Below are 19,338 nucleotides of genomic sequence, written 5' to 3'. Positions count from 1 at the left end.
TGTTTCGCATGTTCTTACTCCCTACAATAATTAATTTTATATCCATGGTAATTAGAGCCCTTTCTTTCCTTATCTGTTAAACCTCCCCTGTAGTACAGACTTACAGACTCCTGCAGTGTAGAGGAGGAGGGTATTGCCTTTGAATCAACCCTAGACATCTATACATCTTCCTAACGTAACGCAGAGCCACCGCAGAGCCGTTACAGGAAAATCACAACACAACGGACAACCATTCAGTCCCGTAGATTTAAGATAAATTTCTTCCATTGTCTACGCCGGGAATCGAACCAGTAACCGCTTGTATGATCAACGAGTACACTACATTAGAGCCTAGATCATATATAACCAGATTGCTCGGCCTTATAGACTTTGATGGTAACAACTTTTGTCAGATTTACTATGTTGCCATCTAGTTGTTACATAAGGTGTCAGGTCATAACTCCCATTTGAATTGTATTAGCGACTGTACTGCCATCTCGTGCTCCTTTACGGCAGACGGGTGGCGATCCTAGAGGTTGTTCTCTTCAAAGTGCTACCGGTTTTAACATAGGGATGAGCAATCTGTTATATAATTATGTGATCTGGGCTTAGAGTCACCATTGCTCTACAACGTGCAAATTAGAGAAATTGTTTGTTTTATGGGAAGGTAAAACATAATGGGAAAATCAAAATAGTCTCACGTTACACTTGTGACGTGTAAATTTATGCGTTTGATATTCGAGAAATCTGGTCACATTTTCTGTTATTAATTACAGTATGCCTTGCGTTACTGAAATTATGGCTTACTTACTTATGGCTTTTAAGGAACCCACAGGTTCATTGCCGCCCTCACATAAGCCCGCCATCGGTTCCTATCCTGAGCGAGATTAATTCAGTTTCTACAATCATATCCCACCTCCCTCAATTCCATTTTAATATTTCCCATCAACATCTCGGCCTCTCCAAAGGTTTTTTTTTTCCTCCGGCCTCCCAACTAACACTCTGTATGCATTTCTGGATTCGTCCTTACGTGCTACATGCCCTGCCCATCTCAAACGTCTGGATTTAATGTTCCTAATTATGTCAGATGAAGAATACAATAAGTGCAGTTCTGCGTTGTGTAACTTTCTCCATTCTTCTGTAACTTCATTCCTCTTAGCCCCAAATATTTTCCTAAGCATCTTATTCTCAAACACCCTTAACCTCTGTCCCTCTCTCAAAGTGAGAGTCCAAGTTTCACAACCGTACAGAACAACCGGTAATATAGCTGTTTTATAAATTCTAACTTTCAGATTTTTTTTTAGAGCAGACTGGATGAGAAAAGCTTCACAACCGAATAATAAATTAAATTATAAATAAATTATTAAATGTTTAAAACGAAATAGTTTCTAATCCAGCCAACCGTTATAAAACGTACGAGTAAAAAGGAAAAAAATGAATGTGATATAATGAAATCATTATTCGTGAACAAATGGAGATGATTAATAAATACAGGTAATATAAAGACAGAAATAGTTAATTCAGCATAATTCTAAAGACTTATAGACCATTCGGTATCTCGTGAAACCTATCTGCGCATAAGGGGGAAGAAGTGGACTGAGAAGCTTCAATAGCAGCTAGCTAGCTCACTTACCCCCACCATAAGGTTCTTACTATGAGCTACTGCGCACACAAGCATTTTGTTTCACGAGATAACGAATGACCTATAACTGTGGTATTAATTTCCAAGCTAATTCAGTTCTCTGTAATTACATTATTATTAATCACAATTGCAAACAACTCATTGGCGTCATATTTATAACTTATGCGAATTCTGTTGTAACATATGGCTTTAATTGGAACTTAATCCGTGACTTATCTAGCATCTCATTATCAGACATCGGATTCTAGGGCAAATGCCTATTTTGTTTCTTTAGGAGAAAAGTAAAAATAATTATTAATATTTGTTTTTCATGGAAATTGAAAGGTATTCAAAGAGTTTTATAGTGCCCTAAAATGCCCTAAAACGGTTATTAGAGCCTAATTTGTTAATATTCGCCTAAAAATGCCTAACTCACTGTAAAGTTTTCTCATTTTACTCTTACTTTTTATAATTTATACATGCATTCACTGCGAAATTTAAGGCATTTAAAAAGCGGAAAGTTTGCTTCACACCGGCCATGAAACCATTGATAAAGGAAACAAAATGTTTTGAATCTCACGACACTCGCAATAGATTTCACCGAATTTAACATGTTTGGAGGCATAAATGCCGACAAAGAACCAACCTTAGTTTTGAAGCAGGCAACAATCACAACATGTGCTGCTACCGATTCAGAGATATACTATACTATAAAAATGACTGTTTTCGGTCTGAAACCGATTAGCTGTACTGCCCTTCAGAGTGTCATAAAATCACAATTTTTGGAGAAAGAGTGTTTTTGAAATATTTATGAAAAGTCGTAAAACTGCGAATTAGTAGGGTAAACCGTTACAAAATATTTAAAAGAATGGCCCTCCTAGTGTTAACACTACTAGGAAATGCAACAATAAGTGGAACTTTGTATTTTTGTCCAATTGAATCTCAATAACAACGGTTCATTTGAATGCTCGTTAACAGTTGCTCTTTCCCTCACCTTATTTGTGTTGAGAAGTTTTGAGCGGTAGGACGTTTTCCTGTGAAGTTTAACGCGATAATGCCGAAAAATATAAGTGCAAAATCTACATTGATCCGGCAATGGCTAACAGAATATTCAGAATTCACTTATGATGGAAAAATAATATTCTGCAAGATTTGTAGCAAACAGGTATGTAACAATAGTTGAAATATATAAATTCTATTAACTTTAATGAGTAGGCCTATAATATTTATACATTAACTGAGCTATCCCGAGGTATAATTCTTTTTAAGACCACTACACTTTAACCTTTTAAATTCCGATAGTTAAAGTATTTGCAGGTCATTAAAATTTTGAGTGTTCGAACCCACTAACTTTGTGATAGAAATACGGCAATACAACAATTAGGATTTTATTTTATTTCAGTTTACTTTACATTTTTAGATTTCGCAAGAAAAGAAGTGCCACCTAAAGCAGCATGTGCAAGGAGCGGCTCATAAGGCTAAAGCTCAGCAGAAAAATCAACTGCAACAAACTCTACTAACACAGCCTACTTCATCCAATCTCAGCAGCAATTTCTATGCTGATTTAACCAGAGCGTTTGTTGCTGCTAACATTCCCTGGAATGCAATTGAAAATCCGGTTTTAAGACAGTTTTTACAAAAATACTGCAAACAAAATATCCCATCTGAGTCGACCCTAAGAAAAAATTACTTAGACAGAATATGCAATGAAACTTTAGCTTCCATTCGGGAGGATATAGGTGATTCTTACATATGGGTCTCTGTGGATGAAACCTCAGATCCTATGAATAGGTATATATCAAATATGGTAGTAGGAAAACTTAGTCCTGATGGACCTTCGATTCCACACCTCGTATGTGTTAAGGAACTTTCGAAAGTGAATAGCCAAGCCATTGCTTATTTTGTAAATAAAGGCCTACAGTCTTTATACTCAGGTAATATAGACGATTCTAAAGTTCTGTTGTTTTGTACTGATGCTGCCTCATACATGGTTGCTGCAGCTCCACTTCTTAAAACATTTTATCCTAACCTCACGCATGTAACCTGTCTAGCACATGGCCTTCACAGGGTTTCTGAAACAATCCGGAATGAATTTCCTCTTGTCAATTCGTTTATTTCTAACACAAAAAAAATGTTTTTGTAAAGCCCCATCCAGGATTTCAATATTCAGAGAAAACTTTCCAGATATCCCACTCCCACCTCAGCCGGTTGTTACACGATGGGGAACCTGGATTCAGTCAGTGGTGTATTATTCTAAGTATTTTAAAGAAGTGGTCACAGTTATTGATAAATTACCTGAAACTGATAGTGCAGCGTGTGTGAAAGCAGTGAAAGATTGTCTGAATGACTCACGAGTGAAAAACGATATTGCCTACATAACATCAAACTTTTCTTTCATACCTGCAAGCATAGAACAATTAGAACGTGAAAAACAATCTCTTTGTAGCCAAATAGCAATAGTAAAGGAAGCTCAAGTGAACATACATTCTGCTTTGGGCGAAACTGGGAAAAAAGTTAAAAATAAGTGGGACAACGTATTAAATAAGAATGTAGGATTTTCATTGTTGGAAAAAGTATCAAGAGTGATATCGGGGGAAAGTGTAAATGTTGCAGTAAGTATTGATGTTTCTATTGTACCTAATTTAAAATTTGCGCCTCTCACATCAGTTTCGGTTGAAAGAAGTTTTTCTGCTTTCAAAATGATTCTCAGTGACAAAAGGCAAAGGTTAACTGTGGAGAATTTAGAAAAAATTCTGGTGGTGTACTGTGCAGATAATTATAATAAAGTCTCAGGATGGAACTGAATTTCTTTAACTTAAAATGAGTAATCTTGATATCAATAATCATTATTTCATTAGTTTCAATATATTAAATTTGTGCAGCTCTGTTTATAAATATAATATAGTATTCATTTTTAATGTTTAAACATACTTTTTTGTGCGTATTTTAGTGTATAACTAAAAATTTCAGTGAAAGAAATAAGTATGATACCTTGATGTGCCTAAAATGCCTATTTTCATTAAAATAGAGCCTAATTTTACAAATTTTGAGCTTATTTTAGGCGCCTAAAACTGCAATTTTTAGTGCCTAAAAATCCGATGTCTACTCATTATATACAATTACAATTTCATAACAAAAAATTGCATAAAGTAGGGCTACTAATGAAATTTACAACTGGTTCATACAACACCTGACATTCTAGTACAATTTACAAATATTTATTTCCTTCTGGAAGTCTGCATCTGAACCTAGGCATACCAGTAGATGGTTCGAGTTCATAACATCAGTACTGCAAATGGGGCATTTTTCTGTTGTGAGTATTTATATCTTTTTAAGATGTTCAGTTAAGAGTCGTGTCCTGTTATTAATCTAAATTTGGTCACTGCTTCCTTTCTTGATCTGGTACTGAAAGGTCTTCCAACAGTCTTGAATGTTTCCCCATCCCTTTAATTTATGTACTAAGTGTATTTTATAATCTTCCCAAATTCTTCTGTGAGCAAATTTTTTCAACGACTTTGGTAGAATAGTTTTTGTCCGAGTTGTAATTGTGTTCAGCTGACTCACTGCTCTGGATTCAAACATTATTATTTCTTCTCAAGAGATAGTTTAGAGTTTGCTTTATTTTAGTTGTGGTTGTTGTTTCTACAGAATGGTTTGACGAGACTGTTTGGATGGCGGCTCTCGAGTCGACTAGTCAGTATTACTGCTTTTGTAAAGGAATTTATTCTGTAGACGGGACTGTTAACTTCTATAAGGATTGCATGTATTTCTGCATCAAAGTTAGTCTGTGCTGCCCAACATAAGGCATGTTGAGGAAATAGTTTGCAGTGTACCCCAGCTTCACCATTGTCATCGACTTGTGACCCGTCTGTATATATTCTAATCCAGTTTCGACTATCAATTGCATTGTTGTCTCGAGACTAAGCCTTGTGGAATGAGGAAGCAATTATGAAATGAAGTAATTATCGAGAATGCTCCGTGTTCTTAAATTTAGATGTCAGGAGTATAAAGATAGAAAGTCTGGGTTATATTTCCGACGAAGGAACTATGGTAGAAATATGGAAAATTATCGGAAGTAAAGTATTATTTACGAATTTACCCTATACCGAAACAAAAGTGTCGATATTACTGTATATCGTATTGCCGGTACTACTACAGTCACGAAGCTTGAGTTGATGAGGGTACTAGGAACAATAGACTGTGCCGGTACTGTTTCACATTATATGCGACGAGGCGATAGTAGCGATCCTAGTGGTTAGCAACTATCTATGGATGCATATTCCCTATCTATTGAGCTTCATGACTGTATATACTACACTGTGTTAATACTATCGCAATATTCCTAATGCTGCTGCTTCTATACCTACCGCGACCACATTGATAATCACCATTATTATTCTAATATTTGGAACCCACTGCAATGGAAGTCTTAAAACTATTTTTTCCCTCTCAATCTTATGATGGTGAGTGTGTCCCCCACATTACAGCCCTCCTCATCTCATTTCCCTTATCCTTCCTTTCTGTCATCCTTGATTTCCCCCTCAGTATCAACATCAAATGCTTTTTTCACGTCAAGATTGTCAACAGTGTTACGCGTCAGTTTCCCTCGTTTCTGACGTTCTGATAATAATGTTTTGGATTTGAGTTTGAGCATCCAATCACAGTGAAGCAGATTCCCTCTGTCCGGCGTAGCCTGCTAGGGACGAACAAAAATAACCGGTTATTTTCGTAAGGTTAACCGGTTAATTACCGGTTATTTTTACTTGTCGGTTTACTCTGATAACCGGTTATTGTTTTTAAATACTTATGTACTAAAACAAAACTATATTTTAAGTGTATCTCATATATCAGTCAAACATAGTTTTTTTTTAATTTGTCCTCCTACTCTATGTAATCAGCCCTGCAACCAATTGTCTCACTGTCCAATTCTAGATAAGTTTTGGATCACTGCTTTACTTACTTCATCTATCCATAGATGGCAAAATAAAATTCGACTTCGTTCAACTGTCAATAACCTATGCCTATCTTAAATGCTCACTTTCTCTGATTGTCATATAAATGTGAAAGTATTGAAGCATTTCAAATGGCGATAAATTTTGATTTCAGTATTTATTGGTTAGATAAAAATAGATTACCTATCGGAATGTGTCAAAATCAAGATTACCGTAGTGAAAATTATATAATGTAATTTCATTTTATTTTTATTTACCTTACTTATTACCGTAATTTTATTATTCGGTTGAGAAGCTTTTGTCATACACTCTGCTGTCAAAAAATCTGAAAATTAGAATTTATAAAACAGTTATATTACCGGTTCTTCTGTATAGTTGTGAGACTTGGACGCTCATTTTGAGAGAGGAACAGAGATTAAGGGTATTTGAGAATAAGGTTCTCAGGAAAATATTTGGGGCTAAGAAGGATGAAGTTACAGGAGAATGGAGAAAGTTACACAACGCAGAACTGCACGCATTGTATTCTTCACCTGACATAATAAGGAACATTAAATCCAGACGTTTGAGATGGGCAGGGCATGTAGCACGTATGGGCGAATCCAGAAATGCATATAGAGTGTTAGTTGGAAGACCGGAGGGGAAAAGACCTTTGGGGAGGCCGAGACGTAGGTGGGAGAATAATATTAAAATGGATTTGAGGGAGATGGGATATGATGATACAGAGTGGATTAATCTTGCACAGGATAGCGACCGATGGCGGGCTTATGGGAGGGCGGCAATGAACCTTCGGGTTCCTTAAAAGCCATTTGTAAGTAAGTAAGTATTACCGTAATGTGAGTGAAGTTTCTTTCTTTCTTTCTCTCAGTTTAACCTCTCCCTTCTAGGTACATTTACACGACCCACGCCACCCGGGCCTTACAGGGCCGCGACCTGTCGGGAGAGGAGTTAATATGGATCACATACATACTTTTTTGACCACACAAGGACATGGAGGGCCTCACAGGATGAGGGATCAGCCCAATGCCGGGGCCACCTCCGATACAACACAAACATTTAAGACATTACACATCATTCACTCACACATATGAAAGGATTAAGGGAAGGATCGCCGTCCATGGCCGGACTTTCAAGAGGTACAATCCCGGCATTTGCCTGGAAATAACTGAGGAAACCATGGAAAACCTCAGGATTGCCGGCCCCTGGGATCGAAACCCGGACCTCCCGCATGCGAGGCCAGCCCTCTACCACTCCGCTAGCCCGCTCGGTATGTGAGTGAAGTAATTAATTAAAATATAATAAACACTGCAATTTCATAACTTCTTATTATTTGTAATATTTTGTTCAGGGACGTCTTCAGCATCTAATGGCGTCTTTCTAACTATCTTCTGATTGGTTCACGGTTAATTGTGATTGATTCATTGATGTCAGTTGGCAGTAACCCCTCATTTTGTTTCCCTAACTAATTTGTCACTTTAAATACATTTTTTTAAATAACCGGTAGCTGTTATTTTTGTTCGGTTAATTTCTTTCAAGGTTAAATTAATTTTAAAGTAACCGGTTAACCGATAACTGTTTATTTACGAATAACCTCGCATCCCTAGTAGGCTAGCCAATATCAATGGACTTTATGATTAGAAATATTAGGATTAACTGCCTTCCTTCCTCATACGGTCCCCAGAAAATAACTGAAGCAATGCATCTTACTCACCCTTCTTCTCTGATCTGTATAGTGGCTTCAGTTTTGAACGTCTTTGCTTTATTCACATCGGCCGGAGTGTAAGGTTCGTCTTCCTGTTCCTTCGCAAATTTTGATTTGTGACAGCCCATGGCTACGGAAGTTTTCACGCACTCGCGACTTTAATAACACTTGTTGACTGCGACCCGATCGCTTCTTAATTCCGTCGGTGTAAGTGAAGCACTAACTGCATTAACAGTGGTTCTTGTTTATTCCCTCTGTGTTAAGGAACTCGCGCCTCGCTAGCTTCTGCTGTGTGTGACTCATGGGCCTATGTTGCAGGGGTGACCACCGCTCCATATCTTGCATAATACACAATATGCATTTGTCTCGTGTTTGTTTTATTTTCTGTCGGAATGCTAAATGGTTTGGCATTGAACTTTGAAGCATGAGCTTTCTTAGTTACTTGTCGGAAACAGAGCGGTAAAGAATGGCTAATTTCGTACTCATTATAAAAATTACGACGCATTTAAACAAACAGCGTACTGATCCGAATTCATGGCTCCGATTCCTCGAAAATTTCGAGTATAGTGACCTCATAAACAGTATTGAATCAAATGTTTTGTGAACAAACAATTTTCATAGCAAAGTACACTTTAATGCATCTTTTTTTAATACTTTCTATCTACAGTGTGATCCAAAATAGTTGTCATGAATTATCGACTAAACGACATTTGAGCCGTTCAGAGCAGAAGTGGTGTAAGTTAAAAATGGGCAATGAAGGTTAAAGTAAACATTCTGTAAAATACAGCGCAAAATACCAACTAAATTTCAATTTATTTAAACTATTAGTAGTCAGTGGATAACAAAAAGGACATATTAATTGCTACTATGCGCTGCATTTTACAGAATTTTTACTTTAAACCTCATTACCCAATTTTGACTTACACCACTTTTGCTCTAAACGACATTTCATACAAGTTGAGAGGATGCGAAGGCATTTCTTTCCCCTTCTACTTGCCCTGAGTCCGTCAGTGACAGACTGGTAGCTGTTACCTCTTATACCTGCACCCCCCAAGCTGTACACACTAGAAAACAAAATATTAAATAAAGTACATAAGTGAACATAAAATACAGTGTTACAAATGTTTGACAATTATATGTTAGAGTATATTTTTGTGTAGTTCTTACAATATTTTCAACTAATAAATAATTAACTACATTTAGGAATGTCAGTTTGTATTATAAAGTCAGGGGGAGCGACACAGTGCAGACTGTCCCATTTTGTTGCTGTAGAGTAGCAACTAGCGGTGGAGAAAACATTTATCTTCTGTTGTCAGCAGCTTTTTAATGTGCCAATTAATATAAACAGCAATAAAATTAAATATAAAAGCTTAGTATGGACTTTCGAAATACACAGTATCGGTAAACACTTTCAGAAATAAAATTTGTCACTAGGCCTATGTAGAAAGTCAATTAGTCGAACATTTGTGTGATGGACAGTAGCATCTTTCCCTTCACTGATGGTAGCGAGTGTGAGTAGAGGAGAAAGCTTATCAACCAAACTGAAATGGGGTTTAGATGTTGTGTGTAGGGGATAGCATAGGACTGGCTGAGGGAACCCAACATTTCAAAGGCCATACGGGAGAACTAAAAAGGAAGAAGAAAGAAAAGTATAGGGACAATGATTGGAACTTGTCCTCCGAAGCTACTCTCGGTCGAAGGTTCGAATCCCGCAGGGACTGATTATGTAGTTCAGTTTCTTTTCGAGGTTATATCCAACTGTAGGCTGAATATCAGATAATACCAGCGCGAGTCATCAGACTCGTCTAACAAAAACACCGTCTCGCCATCACCAATTTTTTACTTGGTTATTTAACGACGCTGTATCAACTATTTGGTTATTCAGCGTCGATGGAATTCGTGATAGCGAGATGGTATTTGGCGAGATGAGGCCGAGGATTCGTCAACTCCGGATCTGCAGGCAAATGCGCTATCGACTGAATTACGCCGGTTGCTGAAATAAAATATTAAAAATTGTTTTTTTTATTATCCAATTTAATAAGCCCTTTTTTACCCTGAGGTATATTAGTGTTATAGTTGGCAACAAAATACATATTTTGTAAACAATAGTAAAGTGCTAATATAAAATAGTGGTCACAGTTGCAATTCACATGAATTATGTAGAAGCATGCACATTAGTGAAAGAATGGCTCCTGTTAAAGATTAGTGAGATGTTTGAGGAATAATCAATATAAAACGTATACAAGAATGTCTAACCGTTTCAAAGTAAATACACGACTTTAAAATGATAATCAATAGTAGATTGATAAAACGAAGTTTGGGTTTCAGTTTCAAATTAATACTTAATTCATGAACAATGAAACAGTTAATAGTAATAAAGGGATATTACAAGCAATGATTTACGGTTACAAGTTACATAAGTGATTCAGGGACAATTACAATAATTAAAATAATAACATAAGTAATGACCAGACATCGGATTCTAGGGCAAATGCCTATTTTGTTTCTTTAGGAGAAAAGTAAAAATAATTATTAATATTTGTGTTTCATGGAAATTGAAAGGTATTCAAAGAGTTTTATAGTGCCCTAAAATGCCCTAAAACGGTTATTAGAGCCTAATTTGTTAATATTCGCCTAAAAATGCCTAACTCACTGTAAAGTTTCGCATTTTACTCTTACTTTTTATAATTTATACATGCATTCACTGCGAAATTTAAGGCATTTAAAAAGTGGAAAGTTTGCTTCACACCGGCCATGAAACCATTGATAAAGGAAACAAAATGTTTTGAATCTCACGACACTCGCAATAGATTTCACCGAATTTAACATGTTTGGAGGCATAAATGCCGACAAAGAACCAACCTTAGTTTTGAAGCAGGCAACAATCACAACATGTGCTGCTACCGATTCAGAGATATACTATACTATAAAAATGACTGTTTTCGGTCTGAAACCGATTAGCTGTACTGCCTATAATATTTATACATTGACTGAGCTATCCTGAGGTATAATTCTTTTTAAGACCACTACACTTTAACCTTTTAAATTCCGATAGTTAAAGTATTTGCAGGTCATTAAAATTTTGGTTGTTCGAACCCACTAACTTTGTGATAGAAATACGGCAATACAACAATTAGGATTTTATTTTAATTCAGTTTACTTTACATTTTTAGATTTCGCAAGAAAAGAAGTGCCACCTAAAGCAGCATGTGCAAGGAGCGGCTCATAAGGCTAAAGCTCAGCAGAAAAATCAACTGCAACAAACTTTACTAACACAGCCTACTTCATCCAATCTCAGCAGCAATTTCTATGCTGATTTAACCAGAGCGTTTGTTGCTGCTAACATTCCCTGGAATGCAATTGAAAATCCGGTTTTAAGACAGTTTATACAAAAATACTGCAAACAAAATATCCCATCTGAGTCGACCCTAAGAAAAAATTACTTAGACAGAATATGCAATGAAACTTTAGCTTCCATTCGGGAGGATATAGGTGATTCTTACATATGGGTCTCTGTGGATGAAACCTCAGATCCTATGAATAGGTATATATCAAATATGATAGTAGGAAAACTTAGTCCTGATGGACCTTCGATTCCACACCTCGTATGTGTTAAGGAACTTTCGAAAGTGAATAGCCAAGCCATTGCTTATTTTGTAAATAAAGGCCTACAGTCTTTATACTCAGGTAATATAGACGATTCTAAAGTTCTGTTGTTTTGTACTGATGCTGCCTCATACATGGTTGCTGCAGCTCCACTTCTTAAAACATTTTATCCTAACCTCACGCATGTAACCTGTCTAGCACATGACCTTCACAGGGTTTCTGAAACAATCCGGAATGAATTTCCTCTTGTCAATTCGTTTATTTCAAACAAAAAAAAAAAAATGTTTTTGTAAAGCCCCATCCAGGATTTCAATATTCAGAGAGAACTTTCCAGATATCCCACTCCCACCTCAGCCGGTTGTTACACGATGGGGAACCTGGATTCAGTCAGTGGTGTATTATTCTAAGTATTTTAAAGAAGTGGTCACAGTTATTGATAAATTACCTGAAACTGATAGTGCAGCGTGTGTGAAAGCAATGAAAGATTGTCTGAATGACTCACGAGTGAAAAACGATATTGCCTACATAATATCAAACTTTTCTTTCATACCTGCAAGCATTGAACAATTAGAACGTGAAAAACAATCTCTTTGTAGCCAAATAGCAATAGTAAAGGAAGCTCAAGTGAACATACATTCTGCTTTGGGCGAAACTGGGAAAAAAGTTAAAAATAAGTGGGACAACGTATTAAATAAGAATGTAGGATTTTCATTGTTGGAAAAAGTATCAAGAGTAATATCGGGGGAAAGTGTAAATGTTCCAGTAAGTATTGATGTTTCTATTGTACCTAATTTAAAATTTGCGCCTCTCACATCAGTTTCGGTTGAAAGAAGTTTTTCTGCTTTCAAAATGATTCTCAGTGACAAAAGGCAAAGGTTAACTGGAGAATTTAGAAAAAATTCTGGTGGTATACTGTGCAGATAATTATAATAAAGTCTGAGCATGGAACTGAATTTCAATAACTTAAAATGAGTAATCTTGATATCAATAATCATTATTTCATTAGTTTCAATATACTATTAAATTTGTGCAGCTCTGTTTATAAATATAATATAGTATTCTTTTTTAATATTTAAACATACTTTTTTGTGCGTATTTTAGTGTATAACTAAAAATTTCAGTGAAAGAAATAAGTATGATACCTTGATGTGCCTAAAATGCCTATTTTCATTAAAATAGAGCCTAATTTTACAAATTTTGAGCTTATTTTAGGCGCCTAAAACTGCAATTTTTAGTGCCTAAAAATCCGATGTCTAGTAATGACTTACAACTAACGAATAACGAAATTCTTGAATGGCAATATATAATAGTAGGAGCAATACAAAAGGTTTAGAAACAAATGTAAACAGTAAAGGAATAGTAGAAAAACTGACTTAAAATTACAAGTTAAACACATTATTTTTAAAGCAATAGGTAACAACAAAGAGATACTAATAACAATACACTGACTGTAGTTACAGATTAAACACATTATTTTAAAAACAAACACGCAAAGGATCAATAGCTATTAAAAATTGTTGGTTCTACTTATAAATATTTGCTCTTTTTCTTTATTCAAAATAACACGTACGGCCGTTTCAGAGCCCTTTATCCCATTGTCAGTTTTTTCGACTTTTGCTTGCTGTACGTGGAGATACGTGTATATTGTTTATTAAGATATCTCAAAGATTGTGCGAATTAAAATTCAGCTGTGTATAAAGTATATTTTGTAGAAATAAAAAAATTACAATTCACCGGCGAAGCTCAGGCTGTAGCGTATTTGCTTGCTGATCCGGAGTTGCGTCGGGCGTGGGTTCGATTCCCACTTGGACTGATTACCTGGCTGGTTTTTTCGAGGTTTGCCCCAACCGTAAGGCGATTGTCAGGTAATCTGTGGCGAATCCTCTGCTTCATCTCGCCAAATACCATCTCGCTATCACCAATTCCATCGATGTTAAATGGCCCAGTAGTTGATGCAGCAACTCCGAAACGGCCTTACGTGCATATCGAGGTATAATACCTTTTTAGCCATTTTAACACAGTGAAGTTTTTAAAGTGCTTTAATTTTTTAACTTTCATCATATTTAAAAAAAATAATGTGAAAATTCTGTTTGTCGACAGATGATGATGATGATGATGATGATGATGATGATGATGATGATGATGATGATACTATGCAGTAGTATTGCAAGCCAACTTTTTCTCAAACCAAAGTAGGCTAAAATGTACACAAGATTAAGTACGAATAATTACACCATGCGGTTTTAGTAGAATCGACACATTTTTCATGAAAGACCCTGTTTTATCTTATGTTAAATGTTCATTGACCCATTTACTCAGAGAGATAGAACGATTTAATAGCTTGGAACGCTTTCAAAAAGTTAATTCATGATTGAACTTTGTATTTATTTAGTAAGTAGAGCCAAATAGTGAGGCTGTAGTTAAATGTGAATCAAGTTCTTTTACTCCACAACTGGAGTGTTACATTGCGAACGAGGAAACGTGACACAGCAGATATAATCTGAAAGGAAATCATTTAAAGCGCCGACATGTCTGTGTTTGCTACTATAATAAATTTAAAGCACAATTTCATTCACACTCCATCATTGAACCAAATGAGCAAAAAACTATCGTAATGACTTCAAAATTATTTGGATGTCTTGGATGAAATGTGCATTCAGATTTCTTGTTGCCAAAACTGAATTTCCGCATATCATATCTGTCAGTGATTTATTTGCCTATTTCTGTTTCTCTGCACCTCTTTGTTTGTCTTTTTTGTATAATTGTTTCACAAGTTTTGTTTCTGTCTGATATTTGCGAGTCATCTTATTCTTCAGAAAATATGCACATAAAATGTTTTATACAGTATGTTTAAATCGTCTGTAATCATATCCACACCCGTTCTTTACAAAATAGAGTCGGAAATTAAATGGTGTGGGCCATATGCTACTGAACATGCTGCGTTTTACGCTGACTATTACACTCTTACTACGTCATACTACTTTTGACCAATAAAACGGTACGAAAGGACGTATTTCAACCAATCATGGCTGCTTATCGCACAATTTTATCGCGTCCCTAGCATTTGTTTAATTTTATCGCGTCCCTAGCATTTGTTTAATTTTATCGCGTCCCTAGCATTTGTTTCTTTGTTTGCTAACATTTGAAACTGCGCTGGTCTGGACGTCAAAATATATATATATATATATATATATATATATATATATATATATATATATATATATATATATAAAATTACAAACCACTCCAGTCGATGCACAGCAGTTTCAAATATGACTCGCATTGGCATTCAAGAACAAGAATTAATAAAAATCACTGATCATACCTATGCATCTTCTGAAATCCTATTTACAAATAAATGAGGAGCACCATTCGGAAATCCTGAATAGGTTGAATACACCATGTAGGCCTAAATCAACGAGTTCCACTTCTATTACGCATACGTCCAATATAACATCAATTGAACCACCAACCACATTCAAATTTGAAAATTGTTCATTCAATAATTATTCCCTTTAAAATTATTCATTCGGAAATCCTGAATAAGTTGAATACACCATGAAGGCCTAAATCAACGACTTCCACTTCTATTACGCACACGTCCAATATAACATCAATTGAACCACCAACCACATTCAAATTTGAAAATTGTACATTCAATAATTATTCCTTTTAAAATTATTCATGTTTATTTTTTTTTTATGTCATCGTCGTTAATTAAAACTTTTCTAACACTTGTGTACAGTATATTAGTTAGGTTATGTTATAGCTTCTGCTATATGATATTATGGATAGTCACGTATCAGAGATTGTTTAATACTGAGATTTATTGAAAATCGTCTGTCAAGTGACGTTGATTACTGGGATCCGGATGATTGAAGTGGAATGCAAATGTTTTTAAAAAACGAAACTGAATCAACAAAGCCTTCTTGACTAGTAACCGTCTACAGGGTTCAATGAAGATTCCATAGTTGGCACAACTGCCATCTAGCGTAATGGTGCAATAATACATTTGAAGACAGGTTTATTTTCGTAAGTCAATTAATATTTTATTGTACTGGAGTACTTTGTTACTTATAATCTTTATATACTTTTTTCTAATCGTGTAATAGTCAATTAAATCCCACTCGAGTTTTGATTTTCTCTAGATAAATCAAAGCCTCTAGTGAGATTACTGTTGATAAATAATTATGTTTATTTCAACTTCAGTGGACGCTTTAATGTCGGTTGAATTGTGGGGTGCGTGCGTGAAAGCTTGGCAGTAGATGGCCTTGAACGGATCGTTTGACGTAAATTTGCCCGAAATAGCTTTTTTATCATTTACCTCGTGAAATTTATTATGAGAAAATGTATTATTGTCACATTACTCGCTTCATTGGAAAGCTCGTCACTAATTTAATTTTTCTAATTGTACTTTTTATTGTGTTGTATTATATTTGAGAGGTGACAATAGCGCTACGATCTGGTAGATCTATTACGCTTACCATCGAGTTCCGTTCATTGCAAATTCACACCGGATGACTATACTAAGGTTCGCTGCGTATCCAAATTTCGAGCAGACAACTCCACTCCTCCGTACACCAGCCACCGGCATTCGGGGAGTACTATGGAGTGATGCATAATGGAGACCGGGCGTGATGTTAATGCCTAACACGAGGATACGGTAGAACTCTGAGAAAACTCGAACTGCGACCTTGCTGGCCCCAAGTGTCGCTGTGAATTTTTAAAATGAAAATTTCCATGCTAGATCGAGTCTCGAAGATTGCGTAACAGGCCAAAGGTCTGTTTGCTTAGTCACCGCAGAGTTAATTGTATTTAATTCGAGATATATTTATTTATTTGTTTATTTAGTCATTTATTTAGTTTATTTATTTACGTATATATTTATTTAGTTTATTTACTTATTAATTAATTTATTTAATTATTTATTTACTTATTTATTTATTTGTGTGTTTATTTGTTTATTTATTTATTTAGTTATTTTCTTTGTTTGTTTTGTTTTGGTTTGGTATGTTTTGTTTTGGTTTGGTTTGGTTTGGTATGTTTTGTTTTGGTTTGGTTTGTTTTGGTTTGGTTTGTATTGTTTTGGTTTGTTTTGTTTGTTTGTTTTTCAGTAAACACATTTTCTGTACCTAAGATGCGACATATTATTCTATGAAAAAGATAAAGATTTGAATAACAAACTGTCAGAATTTCAGGCTATAAACTGGACCATCAAAAGGACTCTAGGAAGAAAAGCAAGAAAAGAAACAAAATTAAAGCTTTATAAAACATCAGCAATACCAACACTCTTACGGAAGTGAATGAGTGCAGATAAGAAAAGAAGAGTGCAGACTGCTGAAATGAAATTCTTTAGGTATATGATTCAAAGTAATATTATGGACAGAATACGGAACATTGAAATAAGAGAAGATTTGCAGGTACAAAGTATGGAAGATAAAATCTATGATTGTAGACATAAATGGATATAACATCTACTCCGAATGGATAACAGCAGATTGCCCAGTCCTAGAGAAAAACGTAAGTTAGAAAGACCTTGGAAGAGATGGACACCCGCTGAGACATCGCCGGAACAGGCTGAAATGGTGTAATTCATGATTTATTTATTTATTTATTTATTTATTTATTTATTTATTTATTTATTTATTTATTTATTTATTTATTTATTTATTCATTCATTTATTTTGTCATGTTTTCTCAATAGCTTCTTACGTTACACTTCAACATTGTTAACTTCATCTCTCTCTTTGTCTCTCTCTCTCTCTCTCTTCTTAGACCGATAACCATGATATGGTTGGTGCATGTAAGAGCGATATTATTTTTATAACACGAATATTACTTAGTTCAGATTATGAGATTGTATCTAGACTATACACTACAATAAAAGCATTTTGTAACAATGATTGTATACCAAAGTAAATTATATGGACTTGAAGATAACAGGATACCAAAACAAATTTTTAACTACATTCCACATGCAGAGGAGCGGAAGACCTTCTAGAGATGAAGACAGCAGTTTCAAGATGGAGTGGATCGGGCCAATAGACCCAAGCCGTAATGGTGGTGATGAAAATCACTTTATTCACGTTTTATTAAATAGATATACTGTCAGTATTTTAACTTGAAAGTTCGATTCTTTTATTACTTTCTTGAAATCTCTCTACATACTTTATAGTTTAACTAATCGCAGAGCCACTGACGTAGCTCAGGCGTTGTGGATTCGATTCCCGCTTGGGCTGATTACCTGGTTGGGGTTTTGCCGAGGTTTTCCCCAACCATGAGGCGAATATCAGGTAATCTATGGCGAATCCTCGGCCTCAACTCGCCAAATACCATCTCGTTATCACCAATACCATCGACGCTAAATAACCCAATAGTTGACACAGCGTCACTAAATAACCAAGTAAAATAAAAATAATAAATAGTGATCTCAAGATAGAGTAGGTATATAATGCACTGAACACATTTATTATTATAATTCTTTTATAGCACTCATCAGATTACTTGGTGAAAACATTTTAAATGTAATCTATACGAGGTATCCGTCTCAAATTTGTTTTCCACTTCCATTCAAGCTTCTTGCTAACATTGCATTAGATTTCCTTTCTATGCTTAACTAGCAAAACAGGCCGGTTCTGGCCAGAGAGCTAATACAAAGCATAGCAACAGCAACCCTGCTGATGAAGCAAAAGCATGAGCCGTCATCAAGCTTCCTTGAAGTTCCAAGCACGTTGATTCCAGGAAGATATCTCCATATAATTGTTACTTAGATATGAGTGTAAACTTGTACAGAGTTAAGATACTGACAGATGAATAATCCATTACAAAGCTCGAATGTAGGCAATTTCTGATTTTATTCCTTATTTCCTTGAATGCAGTATGCAAGCGAGTCGAATTGCTATTCCAGCTGATTTAATATGATTACGTAGCATCCTGGATTATATAAAAGAAACTCAATTTTGACATCCTTATTACCTACGAATTTATTTTCTTATTAGTTTAGCAAAATATATAACACGTGTATAAAATATCGGTATACGACGGTCGTGTTCTAACGTGACCCACTCTTGCATAAAAGCTGCACTTCTACATCTAGTCGTATAATAATAGGTGTATACTACTGAAGGGCATAGATATAATATAGTCTACCGGTACGTGTACAGTAGTGGCAAAAAAAATCCGGGCCGACCCTTATAGCTGATTTCAGAGTCACAGATTCAAATTTTGCTAATCACAAAACACATCCATCTGGTATAATTAATTGTAACAATGAAATGTATTGCATTTGTTCGATTCTTACCGTCTTTTGTTTCCTTCAGTGCCTCAAACTTACAGACGAAAAAGCTTTGAGAGTTTTATTTTCATCTGGCATCAATATTACATTTCTACCCCTATTCGGCAAAGATAACTGCGTATTTTTACATTAAATAGCAGTACATACCTCTGGCTTCACTATCCACATTGAAATTACCACAGTTTGA

The 19,338-nt window shown here is 35.4% G+C and overlaps 1 protein-coding gene across 2 annotated transcripts in view; it reads right to left on the bottom strand.

The window, feature by feature from the left end:
- Positions 1–19,338, bottom strand: part of LOC138716256 (uncharacterized) — a 395,104-nt gene that overhangs the window by 359,750 nt on the left and 16,016 nt on the right. Inside the window, exon 1 of one of the 2 annotated variants that reach the window (XM_069849123.1) lies at positions 8,261–8,472. The exons of the other annotated variant lie outside the window; for it this stretch is intronic. Within the exon in view, the coding sequence (XP_069705224.1) occupies positions 8,261–8,379 (119 nt within the window). The 5' untranslated portion in view covers positions 8,380–8,472. Of the gene's footprint in view, positions 1–8,260; positions 8,473–19,338 lie in introns of those variants that run through there. 2 annotated transcript variants of the gene reach the window in all.

This window comes from Periplaneta americana, chromosome 16 (genome assembly GCF_040183065.1).
Source record: "Periplaneta americana isolate PAMFEO1 chromosome 16, P.americana_PAMFEO1_priV1, whole genome shotgun sequence".
NCBI classification, from domain to species: Eukaryota; Metazoa; Arthropoda; class Insecta; order Blattodea; family Blattidae; genus Periplaneta; species Periplaneta americana.
Note: the sequence above shows the minus strand (reverse complement) of the source record. Positions and strands in the feature narration are given on the sequence as shown.